General features: G+C 39.3%; 2 protein-coding genes across 4 annotated transcripts in view; one reads left to right on the forward strand and one right to left on the reverse strand.

Annotated features, from left to right (window-relative positions):
• The first annotated feature begins 663 nt into the window (after positions 1 to 663).
• mpl (MPL proto-oncogene, thrombopoietin receptor) lies at positions 664 to 12,741 on the forward strand. Its single transcript, XM_084723716.1, has 12 exons — positions 664 to 907; positions 1,410 to 1,530; positions 2,888 to 3,060; positions 4,606 to 4,762; positions 6,278 to 6,423; positions 6,583 to 6,697; positions 7,321 to 7,490; positions 7,951 to 8,093; positions 9,281 to 9,440; positions 10,278 to 10,359; positions 11,182 to 11,263; positions 11,569 to 12,741. Exons 1-12 carry the CDS (start codon positions 796 to 798, stop codon positions 12,037 to 12,039), a joined length of 1,932 nt encoding a protein of 643 aa, XP_084579842.1. The 5' UTR covers positions 664 to 795; the 3' UTR covers positions 12,040 to 12,741.
• A 4,299-nt stretch (positions 12,742 to 17,040) lies between these two features.
• Positions 17,041 to 18,097, reverse strand: part of ddah1 (dimethylarginine dimethylaminohydrolase 1) — a 105,376-nt gene continuing 104,319 nt past the window's right edge. For all 3 annotated transcript variants that reach the window (XM_084723720.1, XM_084723719.1, XM_084723718.1), the window contains one exon: positions 17,041 to 17,459. In XM_084723720.1, the coding sequence (XP_084579846.1) occupies positions 17,343 to 17,459 (117 nt within the window). In that variant the 3' untranslated portion in view covers positions 17,041 to 17,342. The remainder of the gene's footprint in view (positions 17,460 to 18,097) is intronic.

An 18,097-nucleotide genomic window follows, 5' to 3' on the forward strand; every position in this document is an offset into this window, starting at 1 on the left:
TCTGAGATGGACTGATGCAAAGTGGAGAAGTGTGCTGTGGCCTGAGGGGAGTTTTGGAAACCGTGGACATTGTGTCTCCTAGGCTAAAGAGGAAAAGGATCATCCAAATTGTTACCAATGCTAATTTCAAAAGCCAGCATTTGTGAGGATGATGTGGAGTTGTGTTAGTGCCCATGACATGGCTGACTGTCACAACTGTAAAGCATGATTGATGCTGAAAAGTTCATACTGGTTTGGGAGTAACATATGTTGTCATCCAGACAATGTCCTTTTCAGAGACGTCCTTGCTTATTTCAGCAAGACAATGCCAAGACACTTTCTGCAAATGTTCAGCAATTAGTGTCTTCAGATCCCATATGCTCATTCAGTGTTGTAATGCGTAAATGCGTGTATTTGCAAAAAATAATAAAATTTGAACATTAAATATCTTGTCTTGGCGCTGTTTTCAGTTGATTACAAGTTGAAAAGGTTTTGTAAATCATTGCATTCTGTTTTATTTAACTTTTCCATAAAGTCCCAGCTTTTTTGGAATTAGGATTGTAGTTTATGTTTGCTCTCAGTCACTCCTAGCAACGTGCCATTTTTGGTTCTTACTTCCACTGTACACAAAGCAGGCTTCCTGCTCTAAGCCCAACTTGTCACATTGGGCCAACCCCTGAGCACTGCTCAACCCTACCCACCCATGCCCACTCAAAACCACACACGAGAGACAACACACACACAATGCACATGCACAAGCATGTGTTGTGTTAATGTTAGTGCCCTACATAATTCCTCATTACACCTAAATCTGCCATGGATTTGCCCTGCAGGTGGAGGATAGTCCTTATTGGCTTGTGGATACAAGTGGGCTTTGTGCCTGGGACACATTGCAAGACTGGGACTGTTGATGATCTGTCAAGGAAAGGTAGGGCTTAAAGTTTATTTTTATACATTTGAAATACAGTTTGAGTCAGTTTTAATTTTGTCCAATTAACAGCTGCATTTTGCCGGTGTACGTTTTATTTCCACTGAAATAGTGACCTAAAATATGTTGATTCCTGTGAGTTCATGGTAACAAGTTGTAGATAGAAGTTTTATTGTTGTAGCAGCCATCAACTGTCTTGTGAGGAGACCATACTTTTGTGCAAAGAAGTTCAAGTGCAAAGCTATTATCTTGTCGGAAAGAAGATAAGTTATACCACCAAGATCTTTATCACTTGTCCCGGCAATCCAAGTGTCTTATTCTCACAAAGTGACAGCATTTATTGCACAACAGAAAGACCAACATTTTGCCACAATATAATACCTTGTTCCTACAAGTTAACATCTTGCTTTTATAAGTTAAAAAACAAAACCATCTTGTTATACTTCAGTAGACGTGTTATTCTCCAACTGTTCATGTGATATGTTTGTCATTTCTGGAGCAGATATTTTGCCCTTAAAGGATGAGCCGAATCCTAAATGTTTCACCCGCACAGATGAGGATTTTACCTGCTTCTTTGAGACTGCAGACAACGGGACTTATGATTTGTTCTACACATATGACAGGTATGTTTTATTGTACACAGTAAATTTATTGTTTTGTATATAAAGGGACCTTAGTGTCAAGTGATTTGAACAGTTCTCTTCCTCAGAATTCTCTAAATGATTGATTGTTCAATAGTATTAGTGTGAAATTTAAATATCCTATAGCCACTGGCTTCTCTCGACTTTAAATAATGTATCTATTTATTTATTTTTTTCCTTTAGCTTTTTCTTTGCTTTCCTTTTCTTTCCTCGGAGGGGGGCATGTTTTGCATATATTGGATAGTGACAGGTGAAGAAGCAGACAGGAAATTACAGGAAATTCTGAGAGGGCGGTATGACACGCAGTGGCAGCGGTTACGACCATGCAGCCAAGGCACTCTACTTCCTCTTATTAATCACCTGTACTGCACTCATCTGTGTGAAATGTATTATACAGGTAGACCGTAGCCCAGCAGCCATACTGATATGAAATAGTAGGGTAAACACAGGTGTTCCCGATGTTACTAACTAAGGTTCATTAAAGGACAAACCTACCATTCAAAAATGAGTACTGTAGTCCAAATAGCAAGTTGGAGCAATACATTGTATATTAAATAGGATGAAACCCTATTTGATATACAATCTATGGTTGACACGAGGTGTTTCCCCCTCTGCACCACCTCCCCACACTTGAAGCCCAGGCAGGTTGGCTGTTGGCAGCAAGGATACTGAAGCTAAACATGCGCAACATTATATTTTTACACTGACAAGCAACGACAAGTCCTACACTGTAAGCTGATCAGCTGATAATAACTGTCAGTCATCTGGCGATGCGCAGCTAAGCGTGTTATCCAGAAAACAAAAGCCCACTGCTCTGAAAGTACACATGCTGGACTTAAGGTTCAGTGACTGTCTGCCATTAACATATCGCTCAATTTAACCATTATCAACATCTACTCCTCCTAAAGGTGTATTGATGATTTCTTACAACTCATAAACAGATACTCATTTAGCAAACATTTGGCAAACAATTGTAATTAATTTTATACATGAAACAGGCAAACAAAAACATTGTGTACTGACATGGAAATTTCATACTGGCTGTAGCGTTGTTGTCGGAGAAGCCATTACTTCAGCTTGGCTTGTTTCCTTCATCTCTGATGACTTATAGTCATTTTATGATTTAGTACAGTAAATATATTACATATTTCTCCTTTCATATATAGCAGAGCCATTCCAGTGAGCCAGCATGCTCACTAGCAGCAGTCTAACACTGTTTGACCTGAGTGAAATGGAAGTCTGTCAACCCTACTATGTAATGTCAAAATGACTGCTGTGTAAAAGTTTGAGTGATGGATTAATGTATATCACAATGTGTATTGTCTTTGTCACTTCCCAGAAAGAAAAGTGAGTGTGAAATGTCTGTCCAGAGAACAGAAGAAGGAATTTTCCTCCACATCTGCTCATTTCCTCACTCGGATGTTATCTTGTTTTACGAATACTACCTTGAAGTTGTGGAGGGCAACACCAACATCAGCATCTATCAACGGAATATTTCTGTTGAAGACCACGGTAAGACGTTTATTTTTATGTTAATTACTAACTCAGTTAAAAAAAAAAAAGCCAATAAAAAATGTCATGCTTAAAATTTAGAACATAAACAGTGCCTGTAATGAACATGATGCCCCTGGCTAAAAAGTGATTGGGTTGCTGCAGTAATGTATCTGAATGATGATTATATAGATCGATATTTTCACTTTGCATTGTTTATATTGAATTCTTGAACGTGGAATCAAAATATTTCACCAGCTCGACGTATCATTACGCTCCTAATAAATGCATGACAACTATGCAGGGCAGGTCTGTAATAGATAATAAATAAATATACCATGAGCACGTTCAGTTTCTGATCTATTAGGTATCAAGTATCATACCACTATTGTTTCAGTGTCAAGTACTGTCTTGGTATCATGTATCTTGCATATGATACTAAACTTGGTATTGGAATCGCAATCAAAATTTTGGTGTCGTGACCACACTAGTCCTAAATCAGATGCAGGTCTGGGTTTTTTTTCCTAATGCAATCTCTGCTTAGACAGTCTCATTAAAATTCATTTGACATCGCCTGAAGCGTCGTGCTGCAAGACTTTTGACAATTTGCTGGCCACATCACTGACTGACTTCAGTGTCCTCTATGTTCAGTTTCACATGATATTGTCAATAAGTCTTTGTTATTGTTTTTCATGCATGCTGTTCATTTCAGAATTGTGACTAGTTCACACTGGAATCTGATTTTGACCACATTTATAAAGTTATGTGACCAGCCAAACAAACAAACAAACAAACAAACAAAAAAAATTAGATCTGAGCAATAAATCTGGATTGAACAGAAAGCTACAGTGTGGGCGTAGCTATTGACTTCTTGGACTTGGCGGGGCTTACTGCATACAAGCGAGACAATATTCACCCCAGCAACTAGGGCCAATTTATTTATCCATTTCTTATGTAACTCCTTACTCCATAAACTCTCCTTGTTATTATGGTTCCAGTCTTCCTAGCCCCCCACCCAACTGTATCCCAACCCACATCACTGGGAGGCCCACAGATATGTGTCTCCCCTTATAGTTGTGATGTTAATATCATCATCATCATCATCACTTACATACCCACTGTATAATCTTTTCTTTTTAAAGTGCATCACACAGGAAAATAAATGGGGTCCAGATATTATATTTCCAGCCCTTTCTTGAAAAGGACAGATTTAATGTATCTGAACCCAAGTACAGGTTTTACTTCAAGCATGTAATGGTGTTTTAATTGCAGGCTTGTGTTTGTAAATTGTATAATATTTCCATCATTCAACCAAAGACCCAAGGAAGAGGTGTGAGGGAGGCGTGTTAGGATGGAAGATGCAAGTCAAAGGTGTCCTGGGTCTTCACTGTTATCTCTTCAGCTGTTTTCATATATGCATCTGAAGAATATCATTAAAACTGAGTGGCATGTGGTCTGTATGTCAGTAAGGTTATGCATCAAGAGCCTGCACAATGGTGAATTATTTTCACTAATGGATTCTGAATATGTTCTTCCTTATTTTTCCCATTACTTTTTTGTCTGTAGTTCTCCTGGATCCCCCCTTCAATGTGTCCTTACACCAAAATGGCCAAGCGGGACAGCTGCAGGTTTCATGGACATCAGAAGTCCCGAAATACAGGGCAAATTATATTACGTATAGGATTCAATACTCCCACAAAGGGCTGAAAAAGACGAAAGAAGAGGTACACACACACATACACACACACACACACACACACACACACACACACACACACACACACACACACACACCCCTACACCTCTTCTAAAATTACTAAGACAGCTTTTATAGCCTGGAAGTAAGTATGATGGGCTTTTGTTCATCATATTAACTGTCTATTGACTGTAGATTACCAGGAATCAAAAATATAACTGAATTAATCAATGAATAATAGTTTGCAAAATAATTGGAGTGTGAAATACAGTTTTATACATTTTCAAAAACCTCCAGTCAGTTGGTCAAAAAAGCATAAAGCTTTTATTTTTTTCTCTTTGATAGTTGATAAATTATATCTCGGTTTTCATGAACATCTAAGTAGCATTAGGGGGCTAATTCAGTTAGTTTGGTTCAGAGGCTGCTCTGAAGAGCATACAATGTTGCTGCTGCAGTATGCAGTACAGTATGGATGGTTTTCTGAGTGAAACTGAATATGTGGGCAGGATATAGTGACAAGAAATCCTTCGAATTTGATTGGGTTTTGGCTTATGGTCATTTTAAACTACACAAGCAATAATGAATAGTTTGTGTAAGATAGTGCACAGAATGCAGAATGGCACGAAAAGGCCAACCAGGATGCCACTGAATGTAAACAGTTAATGTTCATTTGAAGAACTCTGAATTTAGAGCAACACAAAAGCACATTTTCTACCGTTCTTATTTACTATAGAAGGACTGCAGGTGTAACTAGTAGGGTTTTAAGTTAAGTTTAACTGAACTTTTGCCACACTGACTGATGAAAATCAGTATATATGGCTTGCACAGTGGCCTTTGTGTGCCAAGACCAAATAAATAGGAGGACAAAAGAAAAGATAAATAAAGATAGATTGCATTTACTCATATCAACTGACTGGTGGTTAGAAAACAAGATTTTTTTTTAGTAGAGGTTAAAGGTAAAGCTTAAAGTTTTATATTTGTTTTTAGATTTCTTTGTAATTATTTAAAAGTACTGCAAGGAGTTTTTAATTGGATGTTGAACTCAAACTCAGTCTCACTTCAACACTGATGCCTGTATATGATATACATAAGCAAACAAGACCATCAGAGAGAAGATTTGCTTTTTCTGTAGAGTCATTCTTAATTCTTACCAGCTGGTCAGATTCTCTGTGAAATGTCTTTTTTCCCAGGAAAAGTTAGTGAGCTGCACATCAGCAAGTTAACAAGAGGCATAAGGCATATTTGTGGTTATGGTCTCCAAAATCAACACAGTATGATGGTTCACTGTTGTACTTTCAGCTAACAGTATTATTTATTGATATTTTCAGCCATATCTATAACTTATCTGTTAATCTTTTACTGCCTACTACACATCTCTGTCTGTCTGTTGCACTAAACTTTGCAGCATCTATTTTTTGTTCACTGACTATTATTCATGACCTTCCTCCACCTGTAGGCCTTTATTTGTAATGTTGGTATTGGGTGGAAAAAGTAATATGACTTGTAAAATCTATGTTTGCATGTGTATGTGTGATTTCTACCGGCAAAGGAGGGCAGCATTCTAGACTCTCTGGTACCAGGGGAGGAGGTTGAGGTCCAGGTCAGTGGTAGATTTGCCCTGAGGCCAAACACAGGACACTGGAGCAGCTGGTCGCAACCTGCACGAGCCGTGGTTCCCCAAAGTGCTGGTGCGTCTGAGTGAGAAAAGAGTGTGAATGTCTGAGAGGATGACTCAGTCAGAGTTTAAAACGAAGACATTTTTAGCCACAGCACAACATCTCATCCTGTAACTTCTTCTAGTCAGAGATGCAACACCTTGAATGAGATTTTTTTTTTTCCTCTTTCAGATGACATTGTACTATTGTGCTACACCTCTGACCTGCAAAATATCACCTGTCAGTGGAATGGGAGCATATATGCTGAAGAGAATGATTACAAACTTTTCTACAAGATGGGTCTAAGGTACATGACTTACTGTATTTCTTCATTCAGTGTAACAGCATGTTTTAATGGAGTGAAGTCACCCGGGAGCACAGTGATGTCTTTGTCTTTCCTGGTCTGGAGTATTTGTTGTTTGGAGACGTGGTCATCCATTGGTGGGTTCATAATATTGTATGTCTTGAAGGTTAATTCTTTTATGTGTGGTGTGGGATCTTGCGGTGATGATCCTGGAGTTGATGGGCTCCCAATTAATGAGGGCCTTCTGTGCTTCTCTGGAGAGCATGAACGCCACTCCCTCTGTGTGTGGTGTCCCAAGTATAGTATGGAGTCGCCACTGGCAAGTTTGACTTCTGTCTGGAGCCACCAGGTTTCACACAAGCTTAGTACAGAGATCTATGGCTCGCAATGATGCAAAATAGTCAATCATTCCCTTCAAATGCATTAAAATTAAAGTAATAAGCCTGTTCCGACAATGTAAGGAGTACAAAGTACAAATTTTCTCTCTAATCATCATCATTCTTTTAATTTCACATAGTATTCTGACCATAACAGTAAACAGAATATATTTCTCTGTGTTAAACCTCCTAAACACACAGCTGGTGTTCACTTTGTGTTTTGACATGAAGGTATCACAACCCTTACAGTGCAGCTTCCAGTTGGACAGAATGGACCGAGTGTCTCCCTGACAGGGACTTGACTGACATGTGCCGTTTCCACGGAGATGAGTCCAGAGAAGTTAAGGTCAAGCTCTGCAGCACTCCACCTCCACTCAGCAGAACCTTTTATAGCAAACAGTTCACTCTCAACAAGAGTGGTGAGTGACATTTGTTCCTCCTTTCTCTGTTCCTTTCAAATGTGCTATTGAGATTTTTCATGTTTTATTAACAAAAGAGTTTTTAGGTGACAAAGATCAGGCTAAAAATTGTCCTCTAAACCACTAAAATGACAATTTTGGTCACATATTCTCCAGAGACAGAGGTACTTTACAGGATGATGTCCACAGAACTCTGTATTAGTAAACAGTTGTTCCATAAATAAACCAGTAAAGTTCAAATCCAGAATTCAAAATCAGATTTGCTCAAACCATACCTAGATTTAGATAGCCAAGCTCTCTGGCTTACCACCATTATTTATAGCAGACTGTGTTTTTCCATCTCTGTCGTAGAAAGAGCCCAATAGCCTAAATATCACCTCTTCATTTTTTCCATAAGGCAGCAGAAAAAGTGTTCTTCCATTTCTTTATGTTTTGAAAATTTGTTTTCATTCTTTTTTAGTCAAAACTTTCCCACCACATCATCTGAGAGCAGTATTGAAGAACGACAAGTTGTGTTTGAAATGGGAGGCTCCACTTCCATCTCTGTCGGCTCACCTGCAGTATGAAGTCCGCTACAAGATCAGAGGAGAGGATAGATGGAAGGTAAGATGTCATTTACTGCCACAATTATATGTTTTATGTTTTTTTAGGGATGCACCGATCGACTGGCCAGAGACCGGAACCGGATGGTTTTAAGCGTGACCGGCCTTGACCGGTGACTGGCCAGTCCGCGTCACATATCTGATTCTGTGCCTGTCAAATTCACACACATGGTCTGTACGATGGTCAAGTCATGTGCGCAGCAACACAGACTGTCGTTGGTCACAGCTACACACACTCAGACATGCTTACATGAAGTCGGCGTTAGGGACAGATTCCAAGAACAGGACAAAGAGATGCCAGAACAGCTGAGCAGCTGACAGTGTCGGCGAACGGCGGTAAACTTTCTTGCTTTTCATGCTAATGTTAGCCAGCAGCAAGTGTCTCCTCAATCATTCTCGTTTAACTCCAGAGCTTAACTACAGCAGGATGTTGCACCATATCAGTCCCCAATTTGTTTATATCTGCTTCCTCATGAGATCACATGAAATAACATCCCACGAGGTCCCGCGAAATCTTGCAAGATCATGCTCCCTGTAGTACATAATCTTAATATAATAGTATAATAAGGCCAGGCTGTAACTTTTGGAGAAAATGTAAAAGTTATTTAATGGTCAGTGTTTTATTATGAATCAATGAAATTCACAAGAAAAGTTGCAAAAATCTTTATGAATACTGAAATCGGTGCATCTCTATTTTTTTTTTAAATAGTTAAGATATCTAAGGATTCTGAAATACTTTTTCTTGTTGTGATTTGTGCTCACTAATTCCAGTTTGTTGTGTTCTCCCTTGTACCTGTCAGATTCTCATTTTTGCATTACTATATTTAAAGTCCTAGTGGAGAATTGTATTTGAATAAATATTCTTAGAATTATTCTGATGGTATAAGTTTTAATTTGTAGACAAATGATGGTTGTGGGCTTGTCATACCACAGTGTCATTCTCAATGTTACCACCAGATGGCACCAAAGAATGGAGTGCTACATGCATCCAAAAGTCCTGTGTTGTTAGAAGAGGTGTGTAAAAACATGAGGATATGCAAAAATATTTGCAAATGACACCATATTCAGGGAGGAGATGTATTTCAGGGGAAATGCAAATATGATGGAGAACACAAAAGTACTTAGGCCGCTAAGATTTCCATTTGATGTTCATAACACTGAATGCTAAATCAACCTTTCTGTCCTCAGTTTGTGTTCCACAGGGGTCCCGAGACTGACACTTGTCTAGAGGTTCCAGCAGGTAGCCAGTACAGTGTTCAGCTCAGAGCAACACCTATTGGGTTAATTTACTCAGGCAACTGCAGTGACTGGTCACATGTGCTTACTGGTGACACCCCCTCTGACACAAGTAAGCTCACACTGAGACTGACTAAAGTCACTGTAAACCATTTATTTATTTAGAGACGCCCTCTGGTTTGTGTAAAAATCACAATAAAAATGCTGTAAAATGGCATCGAATGTAGCAGTCTGAGAGAGAAAAAAACAGAGCATTCCTGATTCTGCCTTTGATTTTGATTATTGCTATTGAAAGCTCAATTCAACCTATTTTCTATTTAATATTGAAATTGTGACATCCCTGATATTTCCGCTCTCGGTGTGAGTTGTAGAGTTTTGGAGAAATCAGCCATAGAGATGTCTACTTTTGCTCAAATATAATGGAACTAGATGGCACTTGGCTTGTGGCGCTTAAAGTGCCAAAAACTATGCTTGAATGTTGGGACTTTTTTCCTTTCTACCAGACTACACCCACCAACCACCAGTAGGACGTGTGCATCCTACTCATGGATGAAAGGTTACAGCTCAGCCGAGGAAGGCACCATTAATAATAGCTTCATGACCATGCATGACTTCTTCTGCACAGTACGGTTTGAGAATGTAGTTTGGTGAAAAGAAAACTGATTCCTGGATAGAGATATTAATGTTGAGGTCTTTTTAAAACAGGTTTTTTTTGTTGTTGTTGTTCTGATACTGCAAGTTGAGTTCCATTATGTTTGGCATACATCTCCAAAACTCTGCAACTCACACCAAAACTATCTAGCTGGATAAACAGCACTACAGGAAAGAGGAAAAACATGTATTCTTTTATTTTGGGTTGAACTGTCCTTTTAAAATACAAACATTTAAGACATATGAAATGCAGCTGGACACTGTTCAAACCTTAACACAATGTTAATAACCTTTACAGGCAAACTGCTCATGCTGTGTGTCCCTGTTGTGATGCTGATAACTGCTGTCATTGTCATCTCCTTGTATCCCATGTACCTCAGGTAAAACCTTTTTCCAACTCGTTCTCACTGTAATCACTGAAAACACATCCAAACAAAAATATATTTGACAAAATGAGACTCCTTGTATTGTATATTCCCAGCATTTTTTAAGTTTTCTGACATTTTGACTACTTACCCCTTGTCTAGACCGCAAACATCACATCAGCATCAAGTGCGTGGGGAGACAGCACTCATGCCACACTGAAGCGTCTGTCTGTATAGGCTCTGTGTTATCCATACATTTAGTGTCCAGCAGCAAATGAGCAGCCAAACTTTCTGTACAATATGCAGGTTTCCTTTGATTTCTGTGAATATTCCAGATCTATGTTCCATCAACACGATGCATAAGCACTGCAGTGTGTCTGCACATAGTGGGTTTGGATGAGAAAGAGGGTGCCGGTAGCTGCAGTCAGATCAGACAGGAATTGGAAATCAGAGCAACGGGATTAAAGTTCAACAGTGAAGTTATATTGTGGCACCAAATGATCAGCTTGGCCATGAAAATCACTGCAGAAAAAGTTCAAGAAGTTCCCGTGTTTTGCTTACCAGCTGCCGGGTGAAGTGACTGTGGGATTAACCCCGAGCAGAGTGAGCTGATCTCGGCTGTGGACCACATTGTCCTCTGTCTAGGTTTCAAAATGTAGATAAAATAACTGTCCAATGCCTTTTTACTGGGCACTACGCGAGTATTGTCAAAAAAATAGACTTGAAGTCTAAATAAGTGCTTCAGCACTTGTTGTTGTTCAGCATTTGTTGTTTTAATGATTTTGTTTACCATATTGTTTTCTATTTTCATGTCCCTTATTGTGTGTATTTTTATAGTAAGCTCAAGCTGTATTTTTGGCCACCGGTGCCCAAGCCAGCTCTACAAGGCTTTCTGACAGAGATCAACGGGCACAAATGGGTAAATTATTTTAACACAGAATATTTCATACTACATGATACATGCAGCATTACATTACACAAAACTTGCACTTTGGTTTAATGTTGTTTTTGCAGTTAAAATATAATTTAGTTATACCAAGGTAGATGGAGACTGTTGATAGTCATACATAAATCATACATAAATCACATGACAAATAGATAAAATACAAGTAATAAAATATAAATTACAAATGATAGAACCAAGTTACTAGTCTAGTCTGCACTCAGTTCCAGCATTTTTAGAAATTTGTGTTAAAAATGAATTACTTTGTGTTCACACCTCAGAATCCTCCACTAACAGCAAAGCCGTGCTTTGAGGAAACCACCTCGTCCGTGGTGGAGGTGATGTCTGAAGATGAGGTTTCAGGATTGGGGAAGCCATCAGAGGAATCCACCCAGCTCCTGACACCAGAGGGAAGCTTCTCCAGCAGCGAGGAGGTGGATGGAAGTCCCGGGGCTGAATTCTTTCCAGACTACGTGACTCTGAACAAGGGCAGCATCATACTTTGCCCAAAAGGAAATGGGTATGTCGAAGAGCAGGTAGGGGAGAAAGACGGCGTGGCGGTGAAGGATGAGGTCTTCCAAACACGTTACTGCTCCTGCACTGATGGCTCCATCTCGACCCCACCCTGTTCAGACACTGACTTTCTTAACCACTCCTACTTTCCTCTGGCTGAGCCTGCTGACAGATTAGACTGTAAACTCACTGCTGTGAGGGGTCCAGGCAACCTCTATACCAACTTACCCCGTAGCTAAATGCACAGAACGACAAGGGTACTTTGTTTCCACGGGTGCAGATTTAATGAATACTATGCACTCTCTCTCTCACTGACAGATGAACTCAATGTAAATTGATAAAGACTACAGGCCTTAAAGGCATAGTTTGGATTATTTTAAGTGGGCTTGTATGAGGTACTAATTGGTAAGTCACTGTATTACCTACAGCAGATACCAGTTGGCAGGTCCCAGTTTGAAGAAGCCAAGAGGACTACCAGCATGAAAGCTACACAATGTACTGCTGTGGACGGTGTTGTCAACAAAAGGTATTTTAGCAACTTTAAAAAAGGTAAACCCAAAAAAAAAAAACAATTTTAGGTGTAGGCTATATTAAGAATCTTTTCATTTCTTTACCTTGCCATCAGACTGCCTTTTCCAAAGGGAAACCACTGTTAATTAAGCGAAATATTGTTCTCTCTCATATTCAGATCAACTCCGTTATCCCACATGGGGGATATTCATTTGGTCCGGTGCTCCAGACAGACACCAGACCACAACATAATCACACTAAAAAAAAAAAAACATTTCCCACAGAGACAGAATAAAGACAGTCCAATAAATACAGTCACGTCAAAGCAGCACAGTCAAACCAGATTCCATTAGTGAAATCAGTTATTTCACGTCGCAGAACACAGGAGCTGCTGGTCTACCACTGCCTCAATCTGTTAGTTTGTGACTTTGGTGAATCCTAACTAACCTCTAAAACACTGAAGTGTCTCCCACCAATACAGTGTGGTTGAGAGTTATATTTCATCCATATAACATCAAAAAAGGCTGTCTGATGACAAGGTAAAGTGGTGAAAATATTCTAAACATAGCATAGACTTAAACAAATGTCTTTTTTTAAGATGGACCTTGAATGACTAAAATACATTTTTCTGCAGACCCTGTCCACAGCAATACATTGCCTGGCTTCCATGCTAGTACTCGTCTCTGCTTCTCCAAACTGTGCTACAGTGCTGTAGGTAATAACACCATCATGCAATCCCACTCCAAAGAATCAGAACTTTCCCTTTAATAGGAGCAAAATCGCACAATGATTTCAGGATTAATTCACCCATGGCTTAAGCAAAGGTGTGATGGTTGTTGTATATTATGTTGTGTATAAGTTTTATGTTGGTAATTGTTTGTAATGTTTCCTCCACATCATTGCTGGCAGTTTATCTACTGCTGTGTCTTTTTATGTCCACTAGAGGGAACAGTAGATCAGAAGATACTGAGGCTCCAAGTGGCTTTAGTGGTCAAGAGGACTGTATTGTAAGTACCTGTTGGTGATATTTCAGACTCAGACTACAATGCATTAAAAAGAAAAAAAGTGGCAAAGAGTAAAAACTGTAAAAAAAAAAAAAAAAAAAAGGAGGTGCCATGTAGGATTTGTACTATTAGACAAAGTGTCAGTTTGACAGTACATTTTTGTATTTGGCATTTGAATGTAGCTTCCTCTGTATATGTGCTTACTATTAAGTATTCTTACTATTAGTTGATCTGTATCTTTTCCCTGCTGTTTATTTTGCTATATACTCATGAACTGGTATGATGAACTGGTATGTGGAACATTATTCTTGTGTATTTTTTAAGCAGTCTAAAAAAGTTCCTCAGATTCCCACTTGAGGTTGACACGGACGTGAGATGTAACCCAAAACTCTTCATTGTCACTTCCAAGTAACCGTTAAGGAAAGTTCTCAGTCAATCATGCATTACATTATTACCTGATGCTTTATATTTTTGGCAATAAACCTGAAAAGCTGGTTTTCTTTCAGTTGCATTTCTTTTTAAGTTAACTCTAACACTAGAGAAGCTTGTTTTGCCTCCAACCCAAAGACCACTGTATACTCATGCTCCTACATGCGAGCCATGTTTTTGTCTGTCTTACTTTTTTAGTGTCACTAGATGGTAGCAGAGATCAACAGGCAGAGATGGTTTGTCTCTCTTGTCACAGGCGGTCCTCACTGAGACAACCCCAGTGAGTCTACATCTCTGAAAGTGAAAGACTAGTTAGATTTTAGCCCAGATTCTGGTTTGTATTTTATTTCAGCCTCATGATCTACCAGCTTCACAGGGTTATGCCTGGAAATATGAATTAAAATCAATAACCAAGTGTTTAACCAGAATTAAAAAGTAGCACAACACAATTGAATGCTAGATGTTAATTTATTACACAAAGTAGACGAAAGGCTCAATTTAAGATGACTCAAGTAATTATTACTCACAACTTGTATGAACAACTTGTATGTACCAAGAGACCTGAGTTGGAAACACAACATCAATGACTACTGGGGTGAGTGTGGGGGGATTAGTAACAGGATAAATAAGCCTTCAACAAAGTCAGCACACTTATTCAGGAGCAGTTACTCACATCCAGCCTCGCCAGCCAAGAGCCAGAAATCTATTAAATGTTATTTTGATTTGAAACCAGCAGAAGGGAAAGGTTATGATGCCCGATAGCTGTACATTTGAAAGGCAGTGTGATGAAATGATTTCACTTGCCTAAAATCCAGTGGTTGACACTGTACTAATCATCCAGTGTATGACGGGTCCTGCCTGGTTCAGCCTTCTGGAGTAACTGCGTGAGAAATCAGAACTGGATGCTGCAGCTATGCTATCACCCTGCACCCAGCCAGCCGCCTCCTGTAAAATATACTACTAGTGTCACACTTTTAACGGCAAGCCATCACATCTACAGTGTTCGCCAGACTGTATGATATCATGGCCATAAATTAGCCCAGATCAACTATGAGGCAATAGCGAAGGGTGGGAGAAAGTGAGCGCTGAGAGTGAGACAGTCAGGAGAAAGACAGAGAGTTTAAGAGAGTCAGTGTTTACTGGTGTACAAGCCTCTCCTCCCAACAGGAATTCTTTCCGTGTTTCATCACCACTGCCCGCTTGCCCATACACAAACGTCTACGGAGGGGAGGCTGAATCACCTCCTGATGTCATTTCCTCAACTTTCACTTACAATCACACTGAGAAACAACATGGATTCAGATGTTATGGGCTCAACGTGTACAGTATATAACCTATGTACAGTAGTCTACAGGCTTCAAACGGACTCGGCAACAACAGTGATAAGGCCACCACAGCAGAGCTCATCACCATCCTCTGGCAGCTCCCGTTGAGAACACACATGGAAACACACCAAACAGTTAGCTTGTTCTGCATGCCGAGTGCAAACACTCAGCACAGTCACATTTGGTGCAACTGGATTTAGTGGAACAGACAGTGTTGGAGTTAAAAAAACTGCCAGACAGGAGGGGGAAAAAAGAAGAAGAAGATCCAGTGTAATCAACAACAGCAGAACCAATGGCGTGAGAAAGAAAACTACAGTGTCTTCAGAATCATTCAGCTGGAGTGACATTGGTTTTCCATACAGGCATTGTATTTTAAAATAAGAAGAGGTGTTATGTTGGAAGAAAAGAAAGCTTACTTCATCCTTTAACAATGAAAATGTGTTTTCCCACACAGACAGCCTTTATCTGTCTTCTGCATAAAGGATTAACTTATCTGTAGGTAAGGCTGCAACAGTACTGTGTGCCATGGGATGAAAATCTACGGTTGTAGTTCTGCAATATTAGTATTATAAACAATACTTATGTTTTCTTTTCTTCAAGGGTAATTTTAAAGGAACAGTTCACTCCAAAATCAAAAATACACATTTATCCTTTGGCCTGTAGTGCTATTTATCCATCTAGAGTATTTTTCGTGTGAGTTGCAGAGTTTTGGAGATAAGGGTCGTACAGATGTCTGCCATCTCTCCAATATAGTGGGACTAAATGAGACAAAGAAAGTAGTTCTTAAAGAAACTTAAGTTTTGAATATTGTTTTTTTTGGGTGCTTTGAGCACCACAAGCCAATTTACATTTAGTTCCATTACATTAGAGAGAAGCCAGACATCAGTTTGACAGATATCTCAGTGAACTGTCCCAAGTTTGATACCGTGATACTTTGAGTCAGTTGTTGTACCGTGAAAATCTCATACCGTTACAACCCTGTTTCTAAGGTTGGCCCAGATCAAGAAATTTGCATCCCAACTTGAATCTAAACAAAGACTTAGAAGGAGGGAAGCAAAATTGCTTAAACAAAATGGCCACAGTGCTTATAGAATAAATTAACAGGCTTCTATTCGCTTCTCTAGCTGGTGACATTATTGAGATCAGTCAAAAATAATCTCCATTACTCTACTACAATTCAGTAGCACATTATTAATGAGTCACAGATGCAAAAAGTAAGAGCACCTCAGGTCTCAATGGCAGTACTTTCAATATGAGTCCCAAAAAAATCATGACACTGCGATCACACCAAAAGTTTGGATCTCCAGAAGAGTTTTCAAGAACTGTATTTTCAGTGTGACAAATCAAAAGAACCTGATAGTCAGATAAAGAGACATGCATTTTTAGAAAACACTCAATTGTGTCAGTGGTTTTGAAATAATGTACGGTCAGCACCAACTGTAAAGAAATAGCAGGAATTTCAAAGTATGGGTCCATTATTTTAGTTGTCTTTTTAGGCTTTTATATCAGTGTTCCTCATTTATCTGAATCCGAAATTCAAATCAATGATCAAAATACTTATGTTTTAGCATCAAAATGCTTTTTTTTTTCCTTGGAAGCTCTTCGAACTTTGACCTGACGTTGGTTTCTTCATGATGCTACAAAATACAGTTCTTGAAAAGTGAATTACAAAATCCCTTTAGCATCATATAACCAAACACACTCAAAATTAAAATCACAGTTGAAATGCATGTCAACAGTATAATCCAGCTGTTTGTGTTAGTTCTATTGGTAAGACTCTGGTTGTGTTGGTCCAGTGGTCTGTTCTGTGTGGTCCTTTTTAAGGGTTGTAAATATGAAACGGTGAGCAAAGATTGGTCTGTATATGTATGTAATTAATTAGATTTTAATCATTAAGAAGCAAATACTGTGAAAAAACGTGGTATATGGCTTAACATTAAGAAAATTTATGACTCGTTATCTAAAGACTTTGTAATTGTAACTTTGTACTGTAATATCCTAATTCTTAAAAAGACGATGATAACCTAAAACTAATTGTTTCATGTCTACTGAACTATTTGCAACTTTTAAGACTAATTTGAGTGTTTTTTTGGGGGAAAAGGGAGACTAGATGACTCCCTCCAATTTATGTTTTCTTTGTCCCTCAGCAACAACAAACTTGCCTATCCTTCCTCTAAGTACAAAGATAGTTTTGCTAAACCTCGGGATCCTTGGTGATCGGATACAGGCTCTGCTTGGGTACCATGCATGGAGAGACCCCCCCGCCGGGCACGCTCAGATGTTGGCCTTCTTGTTGATGAGCACAGAGCAGCATGTGAGGGCTCCGTCCACTTTGACCTTCTCGGTATTGGACACGGGGATCAGCATGTAGTCCTTCAACTTCTCGAACACCTGCGGGACAAGACAAAGCTTTCGTTGGAAAAACTGACACCCTGCCTTTTTAGATGATCGTGTTCAGGATTCATCAAAGGTTACTATGAAATAATGTCAGCTGAAATTCAACAGATGTGTCCTTTTGCAGCCAAAAATCTTTGGAAAACATGTTTAAATGCTAGGATGTATTTAGGAATCAGGAACCTGCCCTTCTACATTAAAGAAATAATCAAATACAAAATAGACGTCGTCATGGCAACAGCTACCTCCTGACTCAGGCCTTGGCTACCAGATGTGTGGGCCGGTGTTTCAGGTACTGACCAGTCAGCACTACAACAAGCGCTTGAGGAAAAGCTGAAGCAAAAGCTCAACTGGCAGCAGTTTCACTAACTGCAAGGGGGAACTTATGCAACACTTGAGTTTGTTTACCCCACTTGTCAACTTGTAATGTTCTGTGATATAAAAGCCCTGCAGAGGGACACAAAATGTGAAGTAGGAGAACAAGCATTCAGGAAGGTTTCCCGGTAAAAAAAAAAAAAAAGAGATTGGGAGTGAGAACTATTACGACATTCTCAAAAGACCCTCGTAAAGTAGTGTGTCACCCTGTGGACATTTTCCAGAAGAAAACCACTGTTTTCCTACCAGACTTCCAAACC

This window comes from Lutjanus erythropterus, chromosome 7, assembly GCF_056507025.1.
Source record: "Lutjanus erythropterus isolate fLutEry1 chromosome 7, fLutEry1.hap2, whole genome shotgun sequence".
Lineage (NCBI taxonomy): Eukaryota > Metazoa > Chordata > Actinopteri > Lutjaniformes > Lutjanidae > Lutjanus > Lutjanus erythropterus.